Source organism: Mchenga conophoros, linkage group LG2, assembly GCF_057382185.1.
Source record: "Mchenga conophoros isolate Kocher_MC1m ecotype Shallow Benthic linkage group LG2, M_conophoros_male_GT1.1, whole genome shotgun sequence".
In the NCBI taxonomy this organism is placed as follows: domain Eukaryota; kingdom Metazoa; phylum Chordata; class Actinopteri; order Cichliformes; family Cichlidae; genus Mchenga; species Mchenga conophoros.
The window spans coordinates 33,928,970-33,953,787 of NC_140527.1; the positions used below are offsets into that span (position 1 = coordinate 33,928,970).

At 42.2% G+C, this 24,818-nt stretch overlaps 3 protein-coding genes across 6 annotated transcripts; 2 read left to right on the forward strand and 1 right to left on the reverse strand.

Moving 5' to 3' along the window:
- Positions 1-1,289: 1,289 nt before the first annotated feature.
- On the forward strand, positions 1,290-11,939 carry top6bl (TOP6B like initiator of meiotic double strand breaks). Of its 3 annotated transcripts, none has more exons than XM_085248350.1 (14): positions 1,290-1,439; positions 1,619-1,742; positions 3,194-3,259; positions 3,339-3,460; positions 3,568-3,651; positions 3,735-3,790; positions 4,159-4,230; positions 4,318-4,513; positions 4,675-4,798; positions 10,088-10,246; positions 10,347-10,468; positions 10,765-10,875; positions 10,952-11,065; positions 11,180-11,939. In XM_085248350.1, exons 1-14 carry the CDS (start codon positions 1,419-1,421, stop codon positions 11,225-11,227), a joined length of 1,419 nt encoding a protein of 472 aa, XP_085104476.1. In that variant the 5' UTR covers positions 1,290-1,418; the 3' UTR covers positions 11,228-11,939. The 3 variants fall into 3 exon arrangements, with proteins under 3 accessions (XP_085104476.1, XP_085104496.1, XP_085104486.1); XM_085248370.1 differs by having other exon boundaries at positions 10,967-11,065; XM_085248360.1 differs by having other exon boundaries at positions 4,687-4,798.
- A 1,002-nt stretch (positions 11,940-12,941) lies between these two features.
- Positions 12,942-19,134, forward strand: pola2 (polymerase (DNA directed), alpha 2). The gene is made up of 18 exons (XM_085296584.1): positions 12,942-13,298; positions 13,771-13,895; positions 14,003-14,091; positions 14,218-14,275; positions 14,508-14,617; positions 14,779-14,978; positions 15,092-15,180; positions 15,404-15,556; positions 15,917-15,979; positions 16,054-16,105; positions 16,189-16,307; positions 16,469-16,507; positions 16,974-17,047; positions 17,468-17,576; positions 17,746-17,852; positions 18,055-18,111; positions 18,194-18,320; positions 18,510-19,134. Exons 1-18 carry the CDS (start codon positions 13,214-13,216, stop codon positions 18,660-18,662), a joined length of 1,809 nt encoding a protein of 602 aa, XP_085152710.1. The 5' UTR covers positions 12,942-13,213; the 3' UTR covers positions 18,663-19,134.
- On the reverse strand, positions 19,121-24,309 carry LOC146582415 (uncharacterized). Of its 2 annotated transcripts, XM_085296562.1 has the most exons (11): positions 24,207-24,309; positions 23,877-23,936; positions 23,654-23,804; positions 23,469-23,552; positions 21,970-22,030; positions 21,333-21,803; positions 21,110-21,236; positions 19,737-20,540; positions 19,522-19,662; positions 19,414-19,448; positions 19,121-19,337 (listed from the first exon to the last, which is right to left on the reverse strand). In XM_085296562.1, the coding sequence occupies exons 1-11, from the start codon at positions 24,302-24,304 to the stop codon at positions 19,240-19,242; spliced, it is 2,130 nt and encodes a 709-aa protein (XP_085152688.1). In that variant the 5' UTR covers positions 24,305-24,309; the 3' UTR covers positions 19,121-19,239. The 2 variants fall into 2 exon arrangements, with proteins under 2 accessions (XP_085152688.1, XP_085152696.1); XM_085296570.1 differs by lacking the exon at positions 23,877-23,936 and having other exon boundaries at positions 24,207-24,307.
- Positions 24,310-24,818: the final 509 nt, after the last annotated feature.

Below are 24,818 nucleotides of genomic sequence, written 5' to 3' on the forward strand. Positions count from 1 at the left end.
TAATTTGTAAAATATGTGTACACACACACACACACACACTAACACACACACGTAGAAAAATATTTAGTATACACATCCAGAAATGCATATACTATTATATATTGTACATATATTTATTAGTTTCAGATGTAGCCATTCTTGTATTTTGCTTGTTTACATTATTGTATTTTGCACAACTCTGTTGCTTGTGAAGCTCGCACACAAGAATTTCACTCACATGTGCTGTACCAATGTACCTGCACATGTGATGTGACAATAAAAGTGATTTGATTTGATTTGATTTGAAAAGACTCAAGAACAGATGATAAACAAGGTCATTCACATCGATCAGTCAGTCTAAGGCTTTAAGACTCTAGTGAACCACACTCATGAACCCAGCCTACCAAAATGACTTGAAGAGTGCATCGATGACTCATGGAGGAGGTCACAAAAGAACCCAGAACAATATCTAAAGAACTGCAAAACATTGGGGAAAATAATCTGTTGACTGATAAGACAAATGTTTAACTCTTTGAAGGCTTTCAGTCCCATTACGTCTGTCCTAAAACTAACAAACGCAGGATTGCATAAAAAAGAACATAAAACAAACCCTCCAATTTGACTGTGGTAAAATAATTCTGCAAAGAAGAGTAGCCAAAAACTCCTCCCCGGTGATGTGAAAGACTCATTTCCAGTTACTTAATTTTTCTTGCTGCCAAGGACAGAACAACCACTGAACAGATTTATACTGCACTTATCTTTTTTCACACAGAGCCAGATGGATTTGGATAGCTTTTATCATATATGAAATAATCATTTAAACAGTGTGGTGTATTACTCAGGTTATCTTTTGTTATTACTAGTATTTGATTGATGATCTGAAACAGTTAAGTGTAACAAATGTAGGGGAAAAAACTGAGAAATTACAAAGGAGGCGAGTACTTGTCACTGTATATGAACAGTTTTTTATGAAAAATAAAAATAAATAAATTACTTTCTTATGATCTAATATGCCTAAATATATAGACATTTTTACAATCAAATGTAAATGTTCCAAAACATACTTTTTAAACTACTGCCTATTATATGCTTAGATATAAATTAATTAAACTAAATTAAATCCATTAAAACTAAATAGTAAGTTAAAAAACAGTTAGCAATACAATACATACCAATAAAAACCATGTTCAAAACTGGGTAAAAAATATTATTATTATTATTATTATTATTATTATTATTATTATTATTATTACAATGAATATGATGATGATGTCAAATATTTTAAACAACTAATAAATAATAAATAATTTTCAAATTACATACAGATGCTTTCCTGGATTGGTATGGTATGAGTCAACAGCCTAATTACGGGAACAAAGTTCTGATCCCATATTAAATTAGGTTAGGTTGCTGATTTAGCACAAAGACAACAACTGAAAATGCTGAAAGAAATGCAACAGGTAATTGTTTAAGTTATAGCTATTCCTGATTCATGGTAGAAAAGAAAATGGATAAAAAGGTTTAGAGATTAATAAAGATGAAAATTACTAGCAAATTAGCAAATTACTAGCTAACGCTAACTAGCAAGTAGCGTTAGCATGCTAAGCTAGGAGTTTGTTTTTTCAAATGGCCTCTCCAGGTGCTGCGTTTGATCATGCTAATGGGAAAGCAAAGGCAAAAGCTGGGCTTAAGGACAGGAGGAGGTCTTTTGTTGCTTTTGTGGACTGACACCGAAGTTTCTACACAAAAGCTGAACTGCACTGGTGAGTCAAAGCAGCTGAGACTGCACCAAATAAAAGAGGCATAACAGGGAGACAAATGAGGATTAAGGTAGGGTTTGATCAAATATTAAAATGACAATGTCCTTGGATAAAAGGGGTTATTTTTTTTATATTTACACACCATGTATTAGAAAAATGCAGTATTTTGATATCTACAGGTCATTTTATCAGGGACACTTAATTCAACTTCTTATTGATGCAAATGTCTGATGGCAATCAAATAGCAGCAGTTGAATTTATTTAGGTAAGTAAACATGGTCACGATGACTATGCTGAAGTTCAAGATGAGCCTCAGGATAAAGAATGAGTTGGTATGATTGTTGATGCCGGCGGGGCGGGTCTGAGTATTTCTGCTGAACTGCTGGTATTTTCCCACACAGTCATCTCTATGGTTTACTGAAAACGGTCCAAAAAAAGGAAAATATGAGGTGAGTGGCAGTTGTCTTGCCCAACCTTGAAGCAGATGGGCTACAGCCACAGTAGACCACACAGGGTGCCAGCTAAGAACAAGAAATTGAGGCTACAAATCACACAGGCTTACTAAAATTAGAAGTAGAAGATTGGAAAAGATGCCTGGTCTGATGAGTCACAGTTTATCCTGCAATACTTGGGTGTTATGGTCACAATTTAGTGTAAACAGCATGAAAGCATAAATCCATCCGGTCTTGTATCATCAGTTCAGGCTGCTGGTGGTTCATTTTTTGTGGGGGGATATTTTCTTGGCACGCTTTGGGATCCTTATTGCCTATCCGGTTGTTCAGTGATGACGCGACGAATCCTACTTCCGGGTCTAAAGTAGTCTGCGTTTAATATGGCTTTTGTGTTGTTAACATGTTTAATGTTATGTATTTTCTTCTATTTGATCTCAAAAAGCTCCTAAAACAGTCAGTGATCACTGCTGACCTACCTAAAAAGTTGTGCAAATATGTACCCATAACTTGTTTTTCAAAATATTAATAAAAGGGGTGTGTCTCCAAACAGCCATCTCTTTCCTGACAATTCCCTTTGTGCATATTCTCTTACATATGATAAGTCAACATTGAAACACCTGCGGCCTTTAGTCAGGTGCGGCTAATGTATGTACAAAACAGGATTTCCCCTGATTTTAGCTTGTGCGGCTAATATTCAGGTGCGCTTTGTAGTCCGGGAAATACGGTAACTTAAAATAAAACTTCAATGGATTTTTATTGTATCAATTAAAGCTATAAATTATATCATAAATGTTAAGTATCTACATAAATTAATTTATTCTTCAGGATATGGTGAATAACATTTTATCAATAGATGATTAATTGGTTACCAATAATTTATTACTGAACAATTACTGTTAGTGCCTCCATCTAAATTTACTGCAGCATAAAGATAACTAACAGGAAGCTAGTTGTCCCAGCAGCTCCTGGAACAAAGGCTAATGTTTTGTTGTATTGATCCAGTTAATTGCACAGTTGCAGCGGCTGGCCCCTGGTGTGCAGGGATTCAAATGGAAGCCCTCCAACCTGGTATGTACACACAAATATAGACATATACACATAACTGGAACCTCTGTGCATTACATCGTCTCTTTTCTTGCTACATCAGCCCTTGTCCATTTGAAAGAGAGCATGTGTCCCTGTGTGTGGCCATGTAATGAGCCTGACCCTGAGGAGCTGAGTGCCTTCACAGATCTGTATGGTTCCCTCAGATTGCTTCTATCTTTTCAGGTAGAAAAACAACTCAGATGAATTCTGAAATGCACTTTTCTTGTTTTTCAGTCGTAACACAAGTAGTGTGAGTCTCATGTTTTTTTAAAATAACTTGCAATGTACAGGTAAAAGACACAAGACACTGCACTTCAGAGTGGCAAGCCCATCTAGAGGCATTCCTGCGCACATTCACTTTGGCTAATGCCGGGGTATGAACAGATCTGTTTCCCCATCTCGAGTTACATGTTAAGCTTCAAGCAAAAAAAGTTTACATGTTTCTTATTTTTCATAGATACAAATCCACCTCAAACTCAAAATCAACCAGGAGGCCTCGCTGCGGGAATTTAGGTACGAGTGCATCGATGTATATCATAGCTTCTGTTTTTGAAAGCCTCCCTCTTGTTAGAGCATCTCACAATTAATGACTTTGCTTTTGGTTCATTAAGGATCTCACTTCATAAACAGAATTTAGCTAATTATTTTTGAGTAAGTTTAAAAAGTAACTGCAATATAAAAAAGTTGAAGCAAAAGAGTATTGCCGTAGATCATTGTAACTGCCTCGAGTGGTTTGTCTTGGAGTAAAAACATAAAAACAAGACAAAGGGCTGACTGTGCTAAACCCTCTTGAGTGGAGTCTGGATTGTAAATTAAAAAGGAATGGAAATATCCGTCTCTGTTTTATGAACTGCTGACATAGTCATCTTGCGTTCTTGCAGTGTCAAGGTCAAGAGAAGAGTTGCACTGGCGGACCAACTGTTACTGACCCTGGACGTCACCTGTTCTGTACCGTCAGTAATGCCGCTTTTAAAGGTTTGACCGGAATAAGTGCCTTCTATTGATCCGTCTGATTTTCTCTTCTCCCCTTGAATTTAAAGGCCTCCGTGCTGTGTGAAGAAAGGGTGCTGGTGTGTGAGAGGACACCCTGCTATAGGAGGCAGGGTGCCACTCAGCATCCCACCACAAACCATGGAGCAGGGCCTCTTTGGGGATCTGAGTGTTCAGGTGGTTACACTCCTGACCCCCTGTCTGCTGCCATATCCCAATGTGGCAACAGAACTTACTCACATACAAATATCCTTTTCATGTTTTATCATACATCTGTACCACACAGTCTCATTTCCTGTCATGGTAGGCAAAGGAATTGAAAAGAAGGAAATTCAGACTAGGGCCTGACTCATTTCAGGGGTATTTGGGCATCTGATTTGGATTAGTCTTCCTTGACATGTTTCCATGTGTTGGTATACAACCCCAGTAACATTCCTGTCACTGGGCCCTCTGGCTTCTTTCAAAAACTTCCTGCTGTTCTGGACTGTCAAGAGCTGGGACTATATAGACTTTACTGCTCTTCTTTCAAAGGTAATCACTGATGGGAACAGCATGTTCTGATGTTCAGGGTGTATTTTAATTCTTTTTGCTGAGAGGTTTGATTTCCCAATAAAAAGAGTGTAAAACGAACCTGATGTAGGTCCAAAGTCCGGAACAGTTAATCCTGTCCTTACAGGACATTAAGACATTGAAACAATTAGAACTTGGATTTGTTACCTTTGTTGAAGAAAACTAATTTCAACCACCTGCGTGGGTTTATGAGAGAATGAGCCCAAGCCTGAGGCTGCTAATTAAGACTTTTATGGATCTCATAAGCCCAACATTTGAATGGGAAAGGCAAAACCAAACAGAACAATGGACGCAGAACATATAACATAAACAAAAGCATTAAGCACTAAAAGAAAATGGACTCTAGAATTTACTTTCTGTCACAACACAGTGGTTGTCCCTGCACTCTAAAAACCTGCCTCATGAGAATGGGGTTCATCTGCAACTAATTTGCACTTGACATTTATTTCCAATACAAGATTTAGTGCTTCAGTCACGCTGCAAAATATTCTCATAGCAGCGACTCCAGTTGTGGATAAAGGGTTTGACCTAACTGTCTGTCTTACCCATGAATTACTGTGCTTTTCTTAAAGTAATATACTTAAAAGTTTGTTTGTTTGTTTTTTCAGAAGGATTTACATAATTTTTCATGCTAATAGCTTTTGGGATGAGCAGTGTTTCATTTTTGTTTCATTGATATTGTCACAGTGACAGTGCAAAAAGCATGTGGAATGTGAACTGTGTGCAACGTGCAGACTGAATGTTTGACTTGATGGCAGTGCCAGATAAAAAGATAGGACAACCAGAGTTGCTGCAAATCTATCAGGACCTGTTTTGTTGCAAAATATTCAGCAGTTGACAAGACACATCCACAAGACCGCCAGTGCCATGCAAGGAAAAGTCTGTCCCATCAGAGTTACAAAAAGCTTTTAGTAACATCCCCTGCAATTAAACCCATCAAGTTTTTCGGGTTTAAATTTGGACCAAACTGATGGACATACAGACAGCAGCATTATAGTTTCCCAAAATGTATTTTGCAAATTAGTTCTATATGGCATATTTGAACAGATAAGATCATTTGACTCGCAAAGTAATAGTCTTATAAATATTATATGGTTTCTCCTGTCAATGAGTACCTAACAAGCAGGACGCTCTTCTCTAAAAAAGACCAAACTGTCTTCTTGTGTCCAGACAGCAGTCCAGTAAAATGAGCCTAATTTAAGTCTTTATTAACCATTTACTCCTCCTTGAATCGCTACCTTATCGTGGTGGAGGGGTTTGTGTGTCACAGGGATCCCAGGGGCTATGTTGTCTGGGGGCTTTTGCCCCCTGGTAGGGTCTCCCATGGCAAATTGGCCCTGGGTGAGGGACCAGACAAAGAGCGATTCATAAGACCCTTATGAAAAGGAAACCGAGGGAACAGTTTACCCTGCCCGGGATAGGGTTACCGGGGCCTCGCCCTGGAGCCAGGCCCGGGGAGGGTGCCCGAGGGCGAGCGTCTGGTGGCCGGGCCTTAGTCCATGGGGCCCAGCCAGGCACAGCCCGAAGAGGAGACATGGGCCCATCCTCCCGCAGGCCCACCACCCGCAGGAGGCGCCATAGGGGTCGGGTGCATTGTGTGCCGGGTGGCGGCCAGGAGCGGAGGCCCTGGCGGACTGACCCCCGGCTGCCAAGACTGGCAATAGGGACATGGAATGTCACCTCTCTGGTGGGGAAGGAGCCTGAGTTAGTGCGTGAGGTTGAGAGGTACCGGCTAGATATAGTTGGGCTCACCTCTACGCATGGCTTGGGCTCTGGAACCAGTCTCCTGGAGAGGGGCTGGACTCTGTCTCAGTCTGGAGTTGCCCTTGGTGAGAGGCGGCGGGCTGGGGTGGGTATCCTAATATCCCCTCGGCTTGCTGCCGGTACGTTGGGGTTTTTCCCGGTGGACGAGAGGGTTTGTTCCCTGCGCCTTAGGGTTGGGGAACGGGTCCTGACTGTCATCTGCGCTTATGCGCCGAGTGGCAGTTCAGAGTACCCAGCCTTCTTAGAGTCCCTGGGGGGTGGTGCTGGAGGGTGCTCCACCTGGAGACTCTGTTGTCCTGCTGGGAGACTTCAATGCTCACGTGGGTAACGACAGCGAGACCTGGAGGGGCGTGATTGGGAGGAACGGCCTCCCTGATCTGAACCCGAGCGGTGCTCTGTTACTGGACTTCTGTGCTAATCACAGTTTGGCCATAACGAACACCCTGTTCGAACATAAGAGTGTCCATAAGTGCACGTGGCACCAGGACGCTCTAGGCCGTAGGTCGATGATCGATTTTGTAATCGTATCAGCAGACCTGCGACCATATGTTCTGGACACTCGGGTAAAGAGAGGGGCTGAGCTGTCAACTGATCACCACCTGGTGGTGAGTTGGATCAGGTGGCGGGGGAAGACGCTGGACAGACCTGGTGCACCTAAACGCGTAGTGAGGGTGTGCTGGGAACGTCTAGCAGAGGCCCCAGTCCGCGAGATCTTCAACGCACACCTCCGGCAGAGCTTCAACAGCATTCCGAGGGAGACTGGGGACATTGAGTCCGAATGGACCATGTTCAGCGTCTCCATTGCCGAAGCTGCTGCATTGAGCTGCGGCCGCAAGGTGGTTGGTGCCTGCCGTGGTGGTAATCCCCGAACCAAATGGTGGACACCAGAGGTGAAGGGAGCCACTAGGCTGAAGAAGGAGTCCTATCGGGCTTGGTTAGCCTGTGGGACTCCGGAGGCAGCCGACAGGTATCGACAGGCCAAGCGGAATGCGGCTCGGGCAGTGGCTGAAGCAAAAACTCGGGTGTGGGAGGAGTTCGGAGAGGCGATGGAAAAAGACTTTCGGACTGCCTCGAAGAGATTCTGGCAAACCGTCAGACGTCTCAGGAGGGGAAAGCGGTGCTCTACCTGCACTGTGTATAGTGCTGGCGGAGCGCTGCTGACGTCGACTGAGAAAATTGTCAGGCGGTGGAAGGAATACTTCGAGGACCTCCTTAATCCCACTGACACGTCTTCCGAGGAGGAAGCAGAGTCTGGGGATGAGGGGAATGACCCGCCAATTTCCGGGGGCGAGGTCACTGAGGCAGTTAAACAACTCCTTGGTGGCAGAGCCCCTGGTGTTGATGAGATCCGCCCCGAGTTCCTGAAGGCTCTGGACGTTGTAGGGCTGTCCTGGTTGACACGCCTCTGCAATGTTGCGTGGAGATCAGGGGCAGTACCTGTGGACTGGCAGACCGGGATGGTGGTCCCCATCTTTAAGAAAGGGGACCGGAGGGTGTGTTCCAACTACAGGGGGATCACACTCCTCAGCCTCCCTGGGAAAGTCTATGCCAGGGTGCTGGAAAGGAGAGTTCGTCCGTTAGTCGAACCTCGGATACAGGAGGAACAATGCGGTTTTCGTCCTGGTCGCGGAACACTGGACCAGCTCTTTATCCTCTCCAGGATACTTGAGGGTGCATGGGAGTTTGCCCAACCAGTCTACATGTGTTTTGTGGACTTGGAGAAGGCATTCGACCGTGTCCCTCGGGGTGTCCTGTGGGAGGTGTTGCGGGAATATGGGGTGTCTGGCCCATTGCTACGGGCCATTCGATCCCTATACAACCGTTGCAAGAGCTTGGTTCGCATTGCCGGCAATAAGTCGGACTCGTTCCCGGTGGGTGAGGGGCTCCGCCAGGGCTGCCCTTTGTCTCCGGTTCTGTTCATAATTTTTATGGACAGGATTTCTAGGCGCAGCCAAGTGGCGGAGGGCTTTCGCTTTGGTGGCCTCAGAATCTCATCTCTGGTTTTTGCAGATGATGTGGTTCTGTTGGCTTCATAGGGTGAGGGCCTCCAGCTCGCACTGGAACGGTTCGCAGCGGGAATGAGGATCAGCACCTCCAAATCTGAGGCCATGGTTCTCAGCCGGAAAAGGGTGGAGTGTCCACTCCGGGTCGGGGATGAGTTCCTGCCCCAAGTGGAGGAGTTCAAGTATCTCGGGGTCTTGTTCGCGAGTGATGGGAGAAGGGAGCCGGAGATCGACAGACGGATTGGGGCTGCAGCTGCAGTAATGCGGACGCTGCACCGGTCCGTCGTGGTGAAGAGGGAGCTGAGTGTAAAAGCGAGGCTCTCAATTTACCGGTCGATCTACGTCCCTACCCTCACCTATGGCCACGAGCTGTGGGTAGTGACCGAAAGAACGAGATCGCAGATACAAGCGGCAGAAATGAGCTTCCTCCGAAGGGTGGCTGGCCTCTCCCTTAGAGATAGGGTGAGAAGTTCGGCCATCCGGGAGGGGCTCAGAGTAGAGCAGCTGCTGCTCCACATCGAAAGGAGCCAGCTGAGGTGGTTCGGGCATCTGACAAGGATGCCCCCTGGGCGCCTCCTGGGTGAGGTGTTCCAGGCATGTCCCACCGGGAGGAGGCCCCGGGGCAGACCCAGGACACGCTGGAGAGATTATATCTCTCGGCTGGCCTGGGAACGCCTTGGTATTCCCCCGGATAAGCTGGAGGAGGTGGCTGGGGAGAGGGAGGTCTGGGCCTCTTTGCTTAGGCTGCTGCCCCCGCGACCCGGCCCCGGACAAAGCGGATGAGGATGGATGGATGGATTAACCATTTAGTCATTTAGATTTTATTTTAAGCAGTAGTAGCAGGTATTTAAAACCTTACCCTAAAGAGAGCTATCAAAAAGAAACACATTAGTCTGGAAGCTACATTTTAAAAAGACTTAACAGTCGCTGTTTTGCACACAAGGCAGACTGGAGCAGTGTGATTAAACGCACTCATGTGGTGATAACAGTCAAAAGGCGGCCCTTTTATCAGAAACTGCTCTTTCACAATAAGTGTCTCCCCCTGTGTATACAATAAATCATAACTACAAACAAAACCGACAGTCTGTATTAATCAGCAGTAGTCTATCCATTCACATTTACACAATGAAACCTGAAAACGCCCCGTAATCTATTCTGCTTCACACTGTCTCTGACTATTTCCATCTTCCATCAACATTTATCTTATTTAAGAAGTTTGATTTGGGATGAAAAGAAACACGTTTGACACGCTATTTTTTAATGCTGACATAAAAGGCTGCAATAAATAAATAAATGCCCTGCCCAACCCAGAGGTGTGTCTTTAATTGCCAGCATGCTAGATACATGTTATGCTGGTTGTAACCCATGTGTGGCTTCATGCGAACACTGTTTTCTTCTTAAAATTCTTATCTCAAGTAACTCCCACTGTATCCATCTTATTATTTTCTTTACTTTGGCATAAATGTTTCAACATCCCCTGCAGATCTTGTGTATAGCGGCGGTACTGTGTACACAGTAGAGAAAGACAGCTGGGATGATCCAGAGCAGGAATCAAGTCTTCCCACAGTGCAGCAGAGTCTCCTGCTTTTCTTCTTCTTACAGCATAGTGACCCCTTCACCTCCCAGCTCACTGATCTTATGGGTGAGGAACCGCAGCGGCATGTACAGTCACAAAACCCTACACTGTAGACAGCCTGCCTTTCAGTTTTCCAATCCAAACATGCAAATTGTTGATCATTCAGCCACCGAGATGTTGATAGAGCTCCACCTGGAGGACATTCTGAACAACAACAGGCAGGCCCTCGTAGCAGACGTGCAGACTGAGCTGAGGAACACACTGAAATCACAAAATCACAGAAAAAAGGCATGACAAAGACATACACGCACATGCACAAACACACTAAGTGTCCTACTTCTTTTACTTAAGAGTTTTTAGTCCTGTAATGATAACTATTGCAGTCCATTATCAGAAAATGAATCAGCAACAGTTTTGATCATTGACAGCTTTTCTCTCTTTTCACTAACTATGGATTGAATTGGTTATGCAATTAAGCATTACCCTATACTCGGGTAGATTGTGATGGTTGTTTTACATTCATTTCCAACAGTTATTGACACCAGAAAAAAAAGTAATTATGTATGTTTGTGTGTATCCTTAAGCAACAAGAGAAGCTGCATGCAGCTGCTGAGGTGATTCTCGGTTCGTCCATGAGTATCGTGAGCAGCAGCAGTAGCATGGACTTCAGAAATGCCTGTCTGAACCGCATGAAGGTGTGGAAAAACTGCTTGTCTCATGGTGTGAAGCAGAACCTGAATACTGTATTCAGAGGCGTTGACAACATGTTAGGTTTGTGTTTGTCAGGTACATGACACACATGAGTTGGCAGCCTCGCTCCGTGAATCACTGTGGAGAGTGACATCGTGGAAATTCGTTCCCAAGGCAAAGTGCTTTTCTACTAAGGTGAGTGAGACGCTTTGTTTCCGCCAGCACCACCCAGTTCCTATAGCAGCTCCTCATTACCACTGTACCTCTTACACTGAACCACAATTTGATGCAATGTCATTGTTTTAACAGATGGAAGTACATCCTGAAAACGATGAGCCCACCACAGCAGAAATCTGAGAATCTCTGTGTTTATCTTAAGAGTTCTGTTATGGTTAAAGGCTGCGGAGGCAGCAGAAGAAGGGTTTGAATGTGTTTAAAAAATTTAAAGTGCTGCCAAAAGCAACATCTGTTTAACCCATAATTTATAAGTACAGTTGTTGTTATAGCTTGGTTGCACTGGTTTATTTTTGTAATAATATTCCAAATTGATCTCAGTTTTTTTCTTATCAATGGTTATACCCATAGAAAAATGTCTGTACCATATATCTATTTAGGATGTGAGGTGAAAGAGCCTCTCTTTTTACCTACATCACCATGGTAACCTGGAAAAAAAGCCGTAAAATCAGAGGCAGTGATACCTTTATATTCGTCACAGATAGCCAGAAGAATGCCCATGAGATCTTTGATGAGTATCTGTTGTTGAGATATCTCCCTAAACTGACAAGACTGAACCCTGAAATAGCCCCAGTTCAGATACTCTTCCGTGAAACATTGGCATTCATCACCAAGAACTGTGCAATCAATACAATCAATTTCACTTTGATCTGGTGGCAAACAAAAGTGATTTTCACATCTTTTGGCTATGCGCCAGTACGTTTGAATATTTAAAATTTGTAAAATGTAAAGTTTCAGAGCTCTAACATGCATCCATCCTATTAGAAATAAACAACAGCATTAAAATAATTAACTTGAGTTCAAATGTTTATTTTACCACTTTGTGTGCTAAATGCAAGATTAAAAATTATCTGTTGAATTAATTTCCTGTCTTATTTCTAATAGTTTTGAATTTTACTTGTATTCTTTATAGAATTTGGTCACTATATTATCATTATCTGATATCATAGTCATATGAGCAACCTCAACAAGTAATACAATTTGAAATATTTTCTAAATTTGAAAAAACAACACATTAATGATCATATAATTAAGGTAAGGCTATACATCGGTAAGGATGCAATTTTGTGCATTCTTATCTGATGTATGCAGTTGTTTAGACCGCATTTGTTTCTAGAGTGCAAATGAGTCTTAATAGATATAAAAACAGACAATAGGTGTTATTGCAAAAATGAGTCTGTTTTGTGTAACCTGTTATTGCGTATCGTAACAAGTTCCTAATGTGTGGGTATGTGTGCATGGACAAAAAAATGTTAGTGTGTAGCAGTGTTTATGAGTGTGACAGGTTGTTGTTTTTGCACTGATGATGCACTTTGTAAGGTGAGGGGGTAAAAAGTCCATGGGTTTAAAGAGTCGTTTTTGATACTGGTAGCCCTGTTCCTGCATCTGCTGATGTACATATCTTCAATCAATGACGGGCTGCTGCTGCTGATCTTCTGCAAGGACACAACTGCCAGCTCCAGAGACTTTCTGCCAGCAGCAGAGCAGTATCATTAACACACACTGCACACCTGTAAAAAGATCTGAGAATTGTGTTACCCAGACCAGTGCTATCCAATAGTTAAACACACATATGTTATCCAGTGATTCCCAGACAACCATGGAGCAGACAACCAGATGATTAAATAAGTATAAATAGATAGTTTGTTGCCACTTGTCTGACCATTATTCAGATAGAATTCTTGCGTCCTTTGCTTTTAATTGTTATTGGATGATTAAACTGTGGGGCGTTTTCGTTTTTCTGCTTCTGAAGTGGGACACTGAAAAAGTTTGAAAAAAATCTAAGTTACCAGGACAGGCTTTTATTTTTGTGGGACCGCCAACTTCCGTTTATTACTGTTACGAATGTGACGTACATTCCGGCCGCCAACACGAACAGCGCTTTTTCGCGGTAAAATGAAACAGGCATCAGGTTGACCATTATTATTTAGTTTCTGCTGTCTAACAGCGAACCGCCTGTAGGTAGTATTTAGAAGCCGTGTAGTTAAAACAAAACTAGGGTCGGCGGCATTGTCGCGAAGTAAGAGTAAAGCTAACGTTAGCAGCTATCATCACAACATTGGAGCTTTTGACGTTTTCCACAACGTAGTAACTGTGTATCATAAAACCATGTCGCTAGTAACTACAGAGAGCTTAAAGACTGAGCTGGAAATATTCGATATACCCTATCAAGATGATTCCGTCCTCGACAAAAGTAAGTTGCTAACTAAGATGACCGTTTTTCTCATATGGATTGAAGCTTTACACGGGAGAGTGTGTTAGCAAAGAAGCTAAGTGCATTATCACTGTAATCATCGAGGACTCTACCGTACCCAGGATAGCAGTAATGTAGTGTTGTGACATGTTTAAGCTGTTGTCATCAGTCATAATATTTATATACCCATGTGCATGCGATTTTGTTAGTTAAAGCTTTTGACTAAAATAGCATTTTTCTTCTTGATAACTTACTTTCACAAGTCAAGTAAATTAGAAATCTGCTTTTTTTGTTTTGATTTCATTGATACGTCTTTTATAATTACTAAGCCATTTTTAAAGATCAGGAACAGTAATTATTCACTGCAAGTTGTGTCCCACAAAATTAATTCACATTGTACTTGCATCTAATATTTTCTCAGACACTCAGATTAAATCCTAGGTTGTTTTCCCTCATATCTCCTCCATTTCAGTGGTGGAGCAGTGTATTTGTAACAGACTGCAGGCACAAGAGATACTGCATGAGTGGGTTGCCTATAGCGCCACAAAACAAGGCGTGAAGCTCACCACGGACACTCTGGAGCAGTTTGAACATGAGGTAACAGGACCACAGATTTTAATATGCATTACAAATTACTTATTAAATATGCAACAATTTAGTCATTCTCTGCTCCTTATAAATGCAGCATGTTTGTCATCTTACAGGTTTTGAACAAGAGGATCAAATCCAGAAAAACCTCCCGAAAGGAAGAAGCAGCCAGTAGAATGAGAGACATTAGCATGATTGATGATTTGTATCCTTCACACTGATGCTTGAGCATAAAGACCCATCTATCTGCACTGCCTGGAGTCACGTGTTTTCTTTGATTTGTGTCTGCTAATGTTGCTGTTGAGTCATAGACTTTGACAAAATGAATCAGAATAAAAGCTGAGGAAGAGGAGGAGGATCTCTTAGATTCTTACTCTACTCCTGCTAAGGTAACCAAACACTTCTTGCTTGTCAGCAGCAGAGCGTTATCTAATCTGAACAAAAGAAATAAAGTTTCGTAACTTTTAAAAAAAATTTATCCATTTATGCTTTAGGTTTTTTTTGTTGATCTGCCTTTAAAAGCTAAGATAAGCTAGATGTAACTCGTGGGTCTCCCGCAGAGTGAGTTTGAGTCTATGTAGACAGACAAGATCCTAACTGTGTTTGTTCCTGTCGGTACAGGGCTCTCAGAAACGACCTCTGACGACACCAGAGCGTCCTCATTCAAAGAGAACTGCAGCTCTGATGGCCAGCCCGAGCATACTGCTGTCTCCAGCCAGCTTCTCTCCCAAGTACTCTCCACCCCATGCTGCTCTGATTATTTTTGAAAACGTGAAAATTATGCTCTCTGGTTGTGTTAAAGTTTAAAAAGAAAGCTTTTTTTTTAAAGATAAACCTTTGTATTTGCATCACTGTCACTTTAAGTGACCTTCTCCCCTTATCTCTTTGGAAGTGCGACACCCTCACAGAAGTACAGCCAGCGGGGAGGAAAGGGAGAGGTGGTGGCCACGTTTGGGGCTGTGCAGGGCACCCGTTGGGTGGGCAGGAAAGATCCAGGTGCAGGTGTCCAAGTTGAGATATTGGAAGGACCGGAAGATTCCCTTAACAGCAGCTACAAATACATGTTCCAGAGGCTGCGAGATGTTCGAAACGGTACATAGCTGCACACACTTGATTAAAGATTTCCTGTATGTTTGGGTGTAAAATCACTAAATAAATATACCCCAGAACATTTGGATAATATTTTTTTTCTGGGTCTTTCCCAGTGTTGACAGAGAAGATTGAGGAGCTAGGAGAAGGACTCAGGACTCACTTCAGCATTGAGGAGTTCTCCCCCGTCTCTCTGCCTGCCCAGGTACAGAAGAGATGACACCTGTGGAAAACTTTTAAATTAAAGATTCATCCCCACTGCTTAAACAATAAATTATTAAATAATAGTACATTGCTATAAAATGTTACGTTACATCACTGAATTGTTTTCTCTTAAAATCATATATATTGAGGAGTAAAATCAAACCTGCTTATTTGTTTGATTAAAAGTTAACTTCTTTCTTGGGTTTGCGTCTTCTTCCCTCCAGGACAGTATAACTGTGCTAGGACAGATTTGCTGTGACAGTAATGGCAAACTGAATGCACAGTCAGTCCTGCTAGAGGCTGGACCAGAACAAGGCGGTCAGCAAGTACCTGTTGACCTATCGGAGCTTAAAGAGTATTCCCTTTTTCCTGGTCAGGTGAGCTGAATGAAATCGCTTACTTTGACAGATGAAACTAGAAATGGGTATGCCAGTGAGGTCCTTCCTAATGACCAGTCGGTGGTTTCTCCTTTGCCTGTGCACTGAGCTTATGTGCAGCAGGTTATATGGCCACCAAGAGTAACAGAGCATGCCAAGGACATGGGCTTGAGACTGACCCGGTGTCTGACCGAGAGCTCTGACAGTTTTTCCCCCTCATAAAAATAAACTTTCAGAATTATAGGAAACCTTTTATCAGCAGAAGCATGTAGCTTTGTTTTTGCAGCTCTTTCCAACAAACCCACATGTAAGAAAACATTTATCTAAATGCTCCTGTTCTGTTTTTTTTTTTTTTTTTAGGTGGTGGTGATGGAGGGTATGAACACTACAGGAAGAAAACTGGTGGCTTCCAAATTCTATGAGGTCGGTTCTAAGTTGTTGGCTTTAACACTTTTCGCCTGTTTGTGAAAACTCTTGTAACGTTGTTGTGCTTTTAGGCTGTTCCTCTGCCGTTCTACAGTTCTGACATGAAAATGGAGACAGATGAGGGTAAGATCTGTCTGATCAATTTTTCAGATTTAGCTTGAACTTAAAGCCATCTTCTTACACTCCACACTCTTCATTTGTTGCAGAGCCACTGAATGTACTGGTGGCCTGTGGACCGTACGCTCCCTCTGACAGTCTGACCTTTGACCCCCTGGTGGACTTAATCAATGTTATTGTCAGGGATCGTCCTGATGTCTGCCTGCTGGTACAGTCTCCCTTGTTGTTCCATCATAAAACAGACACTATCCATGACAGAATTTCCACTAAAGCTCACATACACACTGTCAGGAGTGTATCTATGAGGGAGACAGTCCTCCCATGACTCTGTTTTGTCTGGTTTTCCTATTTCTTGTTTCTCTTCCACAGCTGGGCCCATTTGTGGATTCCAAACATGAACAGATTGAGGTCAGTGGGACAGAGACCGTGTTTTTCTTGTTTTTGAGTGTGCACAGCGCACGGGGGAACCTTTCGCGTGCATTTTTGCACAAGTCAAAATGCTTTAAAAGGGATATGTGTGTAGACAAAAACTAATAGGTATCACTTGCTGAATAAATCTTCTGTGTTATCCTTCAAAATATAACACTTAACCCACAAATAAGACGATTAGTTTCAGTGTTATTGGGTCTGGAAATAAAAAGCGTACCACTGGATTGACCACAATAACAGATCAATGAAACCGACAGGTGCAGTATAGCAATCACAGAAAGTTTTTTTGTTTTTTTTTCATCATAAAATACCGTCTACTCGTACACGTTTTGCATAGAAGGATCTAATTTGAGCTTCTATATCCAAATTTGCAGTGTGAATTCATTTTAATCAACATGTTTGTTTGTTTTTCTTTCTTTGTCATCTCCATGTGTTTCTTAAATAGAAAGCCCAGGTGACTGAGACTTTTGAGAACATTTTCACCAGATGCATTGAAAGCATTGTGGATGGGACCAGAAGGTATGTGTTGTCTAATCAAAGCTCAGAGTCAGACAGCTATGCATGTGACTTCCTTTGTGATGTTAAATTCAGGATCCATGTGTGACCTTTTCTGCAATTTTCCGAAAGTTACAGTTTTTTTCGCTTTTGTTTTAAATCTGTGCCTTAAGGACATTATAGCTGCAACCCCGTCTGAAACCCTGCGACTTAACCTGCTTGCAACTGCACATGAAATTTGTCTTTCTTGTTAATTACATATATGTCTGCATAAACTATGTCATCACATTATACAAGTAAGTTAAGACAGAGGTCAGTCACACTGTAACGATTCGAGGTTTGTTTGTTCGTTTGGTTGTTTTTTAAACTGTGCTTTCCTCCTGTTCAAATCAGATTTTCTTTACCACAATGAAGCCTCGTGTTTTCTCGTTTTCTTTAATCCAGTGTTGGCTGTCAGCTGGTGTTTGTGCCTTCTCAGAGAGACATCCACCACCATTTCATCTACCCACAGCCTCCGTTCAGCCTGCCCCACCCCAGCAAAGAACAGACCCAGGTTAGACACTGTTGTTGCGTGCTGATGAGCACATGCAGCAGATTTCTGAGCACTCGTGGCAAACCTTATTTTAATAGTGTAGCATTGTTTGTCTTTAATATGGTTTTCAGTCCCGGAGATGTCATGCGTAAGTGTCAGGTTATATAATGTTTGTCTTCATGCTTTGCAGCGTGTCACCCTGGTCCCTGACCCCTGCACCCTTCTGATTGACGGGGTGACTATTGGCTTGACATCAACTGACATCCTCATCCACATGGGTGCAGAGGAAATCAGCTGGTGAGTGAGGCTGTTTTCTAATTTGCACCAAATTCTGACATCAAGGTGGCAGATCAGAAACACCAAAGTGAGTTACTGACCTACATTTTTATGCAGATTTATAAAGAACAGGGCTGACCGTTTTCTTAAATTATTCACATGATCATATTTTCCAATGAAGGTCATCGGTGTACATAGTTGAAATTGATGTTTTGCATTGCAGTGGAACCGGCTCAGACAAATTCTCACGTATACTGAAGCACATGCTCACACAGCGGAGGTAAATCCTGAAGGAGTTCAGATCTATTTATTTATTTGAGATCACGTATTATTAGTGATCGTGTCCATGTTCTCATGTCCAGTTACTACCCACTGTATCCGCCTGCGGACGAGGTAAATATGGATTATGAGAAGTTCCAGAGTTTCGGCCAAATGCCGCTCACCCCCGACATCCTTGTTGTTCCCTCTGAAATGCGCTACTTTGTAAAGGTAAACAACTCGTCTTCCCCTTGACATCCTATATATACACATTTATTGAGGTAATTGATTGCAGGATCATCAGTTATTGCATTGATAATATAAAGTAAAACATGTTTTTGGTTTTTTTAAACACGTGACTATTTTTTTTTTTTAGTTTTTACGAGTGTTATGTCATCTAAAATCTCCTCCCATCTTCAGGACGTGGTCGGCTGTGTGTGTGTCAACCCTGGACGGCTGACCAAAGGCCAGGTGGGCGGGACGTACGGGCGGCTGCTCATCCAGCGCAGTCCTCAGTCAGAAGACGGGAAGAGGGTGAGCCCATGTTTGACTGCTCAGGTGGTGAAAATCTAACAAGAGTGCAGACTTTCACTTCTAATTGTCACCAGAAATGAGCTGGTTTAACCAGGACCAGCTGTGCTACAGGCATGCTGCTGGAAAACCATTTCAAATTATTTTGTATATTGGTTTATTTTTATACCTTGAACATGTTGAAGTGTACTGTGCTCATAACTGATGGGTTATCAGTCAAATACAGCAGCAATAATTTCTTTTTCAACAAATTATTGTTGCCCTTTGTACAGCTTTTGTAACATTGTGTCTCTTCCACTTAAGTTTTATTGTTGTCCAGATTTTTTATCTTCCTGTGTCTCTAACAGGAGGAAAAAGTAACACGCTGAAAAATCCTGTTGCTTTTGCAGCTCAAAATGAAAATAATTTTGTGTTTGCAGGGAAGCCTGAGTACAGTCTGTATTCCAGTTTAAGATTGTAACATTCAAAAATGCCTTTAATTAAAACAAGAAGAAATAAAACAGTTATTAAATAGCCTGTTGTTTCTGTTTTTAATGTATTATTATAAAACTAATTATAATACTCTGCAGTACTTTATTTTGAATGTGGTTTGTCTCTTTTAACTTGCACAGCAGTACATTTAGTCATAAAAATGATCAAACTCATCAGAGTCATTTGGGTCCTCCGTCTTCGGCTTGTCGTGCTCCACTTGAAAAATTCCCATGTTGTGAAAACTCGCTGGAAAATAAATTGAGCATAAATCAGAAGTCCTGCAGCCTTTCTAATGTTACTGTAAAGACTGGTTATACTGTACCTTTGGGCTTCTCTTCACCTCTCAGATACTTTTCTCTACAAGGTAAAAGAAAAGTAAGAGGCACGTTTCACATTGTAATTTAAGTCAGTCAGTTAAAAGAGTACTTACTTTTGCTGAGTTTCTTCTTGAGGCGCAAGAAGGTTCTCAATATCCTCTTCATCACTGACTTCGTTTGAGTCGTCATTATCAGATCCTGTTTTACCCTCTTCCTGTTCCTGAGCTGCCTCCTCGGTTATAATCTGTGTAGATCTAAAAACAGGATTACATTCGATTTTTTTTGTGATGATGTCTGTGAGGAATATTTCAATCCTTCATCGTCTTACCTCTTTTCTTGTGGTGTGACGATGCAGTCGTCTGAATCTATCTGATCTTCCTCACTCCCGTGTTCCTCTTCGCTTTCGTCATCCTCCTGTTGATTCAAGTCCTCATCCTCTTCTTCTTCACTGCCTTCACTTCCATCCTCTTCGTCCTGAGAGGAGGCAGCACCCTGTTTTCTGTTCTCAGTGCCTTCGTTCTTCAGCCTGATTGACTGTTCTTCACCTCCCTGTTCCTCCATTTCATCACCTGTAGATGTTTCTGCTTCCTCTGTTGCGTCCTTGGCAGAAGCACCATCACCTTGTTTGGTATCACTGTCATCTTGTTCTTTATCTGTTTGACTCTTCTCTTTTTCTTCACCGTCTTCTTTAGCTTCCAGGTTTTCCTCTGTCTTACCTTTAACTTTTTCTCCTGTGCTGCTTTGCTCAGCACTGCTACTGTCCTGCTCTTCTACTTCACTGACATCATCGTTTTTATTCTTTGCACTGTCACTTTCTGATTCCTTCTCCCGCTGGGATCCTGACTCTTTGCATCTGTTTGTTTTCTCTTCATGATTTTGATTCCCTGCTTTTTCACCCTCGTATGCCTCATTCAAACTTCCTGACTCCTCACCAGTGTCCTGACTCTCTGAGTCACCTCCCTTACTCGCAGTCCTTTCCTCTGCCTCCTGAAATCCTGGTGATTGAACAGAAAGCTCCCCACTTCTCCTTCTCCTACTGCTCCTCAGGCTTTTCTCTGAGGAGGCATTGCTTTCTGAACTTTGGGCCACTTTAACTGAGTGAATGTGAATGGCACTCGAATTCCTAGAAAACCTAAAAGATGGAAGAATGGATGAATGAATTTGCCAGTCTAAAACAGTAATAAGTATTAAGAAATAAAGCAAGAGGAGAAGACTTGTTTCTGATCTTTTGTGACCTCCTCTACAGCATGTGCCGTTTAACTAATACATATTTTTTAAAACTTAAAAGTTAATTTATATAAAATTAGGAGGTAACAAGAACGTGATGTTTTCTATAAAATGTGGTTTAGTGCTAAGTTGTTAGTGTGACTGCCACACGCCTTTAAATACTATCCCCAGCTTCATGTCCAGCCAGTTTGACCTTTACTGTCATTCCTGTGCTCTCTTTTCCTGCAGCTTCTGTCTGTGCTGTGATCAAAGGCAAGTAATTGCACCAGAAAGATTAGGACACACATAAATCAACTACATTTTTTTTTTTTAAAGGAGACAGGAATGCGCCTATAAATTGAGGGGGGTATTGATGAAGGGTATTCAGAACACATTTAGCAGACTGGTGCAGCATGAAGGGAAGAAACTAAGGGGAGATGATACATCAGTGGGATCCAATGAATTCAAAGTCACATCTACAAGAATGCTGCTTACTCCTGAGGGCTGCATCTCTCTCTGTCTGAAGAGACATGCTGTTTTCTTCCTCCCTTCTCCTTCCCCGCCTTTTTGCTGGAATCCTTGCCACTCTCACTGCTCTCACTGTGACTGCTGGACAGACGGACTAGATACAGAATGTACGAACACAAAACAAGTCCACACACATGCTGAATACGCACAAAGACTCGTGTAAGAAAAGTATTTATTTTTGTGTATTCACCTGGTTTAACGTCTAACTCGTGGGACGAACGACTGCTGCTGCTTCTGATGCTCCTCTCCCTCTGTGAGCTCAGCACTCTGCTCATTTTATCCTCCTCTCCCACAGTCTGCGAAACCCTTGAGTCACGTAAAGGCTCCTCCATATAAAGCTGGCCCCACAGGGCCTCGGAGTATGATGGAGTTCCAGTTGCACCAGCAGGCTGGTACCAGGGGTAGTCAGGCTGTAGGGAAGCCCTGCCTTGTAGATCCTGCCTGTGCCAGGGATGATGGTACTGTCCGGGTGCGGAGGCGGGATAGTAAAGCGGATATGGGTGAGGAATGATGGGTGGAACTCTGGTAGGAAATCTGGCTATCTGGGATTGACTGCAGCTCAACCAGGAGGACTGCGTGTGGGGAAGATGGGAGGAGCCATCTTGGTTGTAGTCAGAGTAACCTTGAGGTGTAGCAGTTTTTTGTGGCTCCGTGGGTGGACCTGAAAACAAGGATACATGTTCGACTGGTGTTTGTCACACTAACTTTAAATAAAATATTTGAACACCTCAATCTTCAAGATAACACATGAGACCAGATTATTACCACTAAACCATAAATGTGATCTAGTCATTTCCTAAAGTGAGCCCCACAGCATAAAGACTTACCTGCAGAAGATTTCATCACGTCCGTGTTCTTTAAACATGACTTCAAATAGTCGTCCATTTTCTGTTGAAGAAACAGTTTCTTTAATACACTGTCAGAAAGACATGGCATCAGTTGTAAATAAAGAAAAATGACTTTGGATTTTGGAACATGGATATTCTTAATCTCCTTGCATTTGTCATTTTGAGGTGAGAGGAAGTGGAAACATTGAAAGTGCTATCAAATACAGCTGTGATCAGAAATATACATACACTTATGATGGACATGAATGTCACTGTCATTTTGATTGTTTCATGATTTCTTTGAACTGTTGGGTGGAATGATTGTAAAGCATACATATTTAATGACTTTAAAAAAAACAAGAATTGGGTGCACAAATTTGCACGCCCCCACTAACACATGGTTAGATGAACCAGCAATCAACAAGCTTTTGGCATAATTATGGTTGGATATTTGACCCCTCCTCTTTGCTGAATTGGTAGAGTTCATTTCAATTGGTTGGTTCCTGGCATTGACTCAACTTTCAAGCATCCATGCATTTTCAATAGGGTTGAGGTCCAGCTTTGGGAAGGCCATTCCAGAAGCTTAATGTTAGCTGGCCTTATCCATTCCATTCCATGCTTTACAACAGTTTTCTTCAGTTTGAAAGCCTCATCTTTACTCCTCCAAACACACCTGTTGTCATTGCCGACATAAATCGATCTTTGTCTTGTCTGACTATAAAACCTTGGTGTTTGACTTTTCTGTGTAGGGAGCTGCAAATTTTAGTCGGGCTTGAAGTTGTTGATTTAGTAGCAGTGGCTTCTTTCTTGGTCGGCACCCTCTCAGTCTATGGGAATGTAAAATTAGCTTAACTGTGGACAGTGATGCTGGTGTACCGGCAGCTTTCCAGTTCATGAAAGGCTTGAGCCTGTGTGGTTCCTGGATTGTTCCTGAATATCTCAGCAAAGTGAATAAATCTGAATAAATTGAGTTAAATATAACTAATTAAACTGATTATCCTGGTCCTGGAATCTACAGTTATTTAGAAATGGTTCCAATAGACCTTCCCAAAAAGTAAACCTACAGCTCTCCCTCTTAGATCTTCCCAAAGTTCCTTGGACTTTCCCATTGTTCATTGAGTCTAGTGAGTCCTTTTTCATGCAGGCAAAGAGAAGCTACCAAATGTGGTCAATTGTGTTAAAAGACTTTGTAGAAGCTTCAGCATCATTAAAATTAAAACGTGTGTACGTATAATTTTGACCCTGTGTGGATTAGAAAAGATCTAAAATAAATTCTAACTTGTACACCCAATTATTTAGCGTCATTATTAAAGATGTATGCTGTACAATCATTCTACCTTGGAAAAAAATAATAATTAAAAGCCCAGAATTACATTCATGCCAACGAGAGTGTATGTAAACACAACTGCAAGTAAGGCAGCAAATACAAACCAGCTCTACATTTTGACCAGACACTTTAACTTTGTGAATAATCAGCTCATGCTGTGCATTACTTGTACCTTCTTCTGAGCTGCCTGTCTCTTCTCCTTAAGTTGCTGCTTCCAGCGGGGGGAGTTCTCCTCCAGGTATCTCTCATACTCCATCTGCAGGGGTCAAAGCAATAGTTTATTTTAAGAGCTTCACGAGGAAAGAATAGATTTCTTCCAGTGTGTTTAATGGGTCTGTTTTCTGCACATCTACACACCCGAATCACTTTCATGGCAGCATTGCGGGCCAACATCCCTTTCAGTGTGTCCTGGGCCTTCTCAAACTGCTGCAGCAGCTGCCTGTTTTGTTGCTGGGCTATGTGCTCTCTTTCCTTCAGCTCCTGCCAGCGTTGCTGCAGGTGCATCACTCTTGAATAGGACACACACATAAAAACTTGGAGTTTAAAAAACACTTACTGAGAAAGCATCTCGCTAACTTACAGATGATCCTGAGTGTGAAGAGCTGAAGGGTCATCTTGCAACAACACCAGCTTGTTAACACTGTAAGAGAAAGAGGTCATGAAGCAGCAGGATGGTCATCTAAGCCACACACACACACTTTCCATCTACGTACAGCCCATTTTTCCAGAAGACATGGCAGCATCTGCTTCTTAGACTTGCCAATAAAACTAGTCTTGACTGTGAACATTACTTTTCATATAAAAACTGCATACACACTTAAATTATGTCACATTTTAAGAGTTTAAAAGATTTTAAAGACAAAATCATCCACCATTCTCTGCAAATGTGGTACCATTTAGGTGGTCTAACCTCTTATTTCCACAGATTTGTCTTTCTTTGGTGAAAGTGTTTTTTTCTGAGCAGTTCAGACGCCCAAGAGACAGCAAATTTTCCTTTGGTGCAGCCATGACTGTGGGCTCTCAGTAGATGAGCAGATTACCAGGGATTAAAGGCTGTGTTTCAACAGAGGAGGGACCAAAGACATGCTGTCCAATCAACATATCGACATGCTAATGAGGTTAAACAGCAGCGAGGTCAACTTTATTGGTAAGTGGGTAACCAAGTTATTGGAACTTGTATTTATGCAAATGTGTGAGCCCTTAGTATAACATAATCAAAATGATTTTTATACCTAATATCTGGTATTTTGAGGGCATGTAGCAGGCATCAGTGGAATACCATCTATAATAATCTATGTGTAACACTGAAGCTGCAAGAGGTGGAGGTGTGAAGGCTGATAAATTTAAATACCTGGGGTCAACCATCAAAACCAACGGAAACTGCGTAAGAGGTGAAGAAGACTGTACAGGCAAAGTGGGGTGGGCAGAGATGAGTGCCAGGGGTGATCTGGGACAGAAGGATAGCAGCAAGAGTGAAGGGTATGATGTACAAGATGACAGTGAGAGTGAGACACAGTTGAAA

Coding starts and splice junctions, on each gene's coding strand:
- top6bl (XM_085248350.1), top strand. CDS start 1,419: ATGCTGAAAGAAATGCAACAG. Junction 1,743..3,193: donor ACAAAAGCTGAACTGCACTG/GTGAGTCAAAGC, acceptor GTATTGATCCAG/TTAATTGCACAGTTGCAGCG. Junction 11,066..11,179: donor CAAAGTGCTTTTCTACTAAG/GTGAGTGAGACG, acceptor TTGTTTTAACAG/ATGGAAGTACATCCTGAAAA.
- pola2 (XM_085296584.1), top strand. CDS start 13,214: ATGTCGCTAGTAACTACAGAGAGCTTAAAGACTGAGCTGGAAATATTC. Junction 15,181..15,403: donor CCGTCTCTCTGCCTGCCCAG/GTACAGAAGAGA, acceptor TCTTCCCTCCAG/GACAGTATAACTGTGCTAGG. Junction 17,048..17,467: donor ATTGTGGATGGGACCAGAAG/GTATGTGTTGTC, acceptor TCTTTAATCCAG/TGTTGGCTGTCAGCTGGTGT.
- LOC146582415 (XM_085296562.1), bottom strand. CDS start 24,304: ATGGCTGCACCAAAGGAAAATTTGCTGTCTCTTGGGCGTCTGAACTGC. Junction 23,805..23,876: donor CTTCACACTCAGGATCATCT/GTAAGTTAGCGA, acceptor GTCCTATTCAAG/AGTGATGCACCTGCAGCAAC. Junction 19,663..19,736: donor GTCACACCACAAGAAAAGAG/GTAAGACGATGA, acceptor TCCTGTTTTTAG/ATCTACACAGATTATAACCG.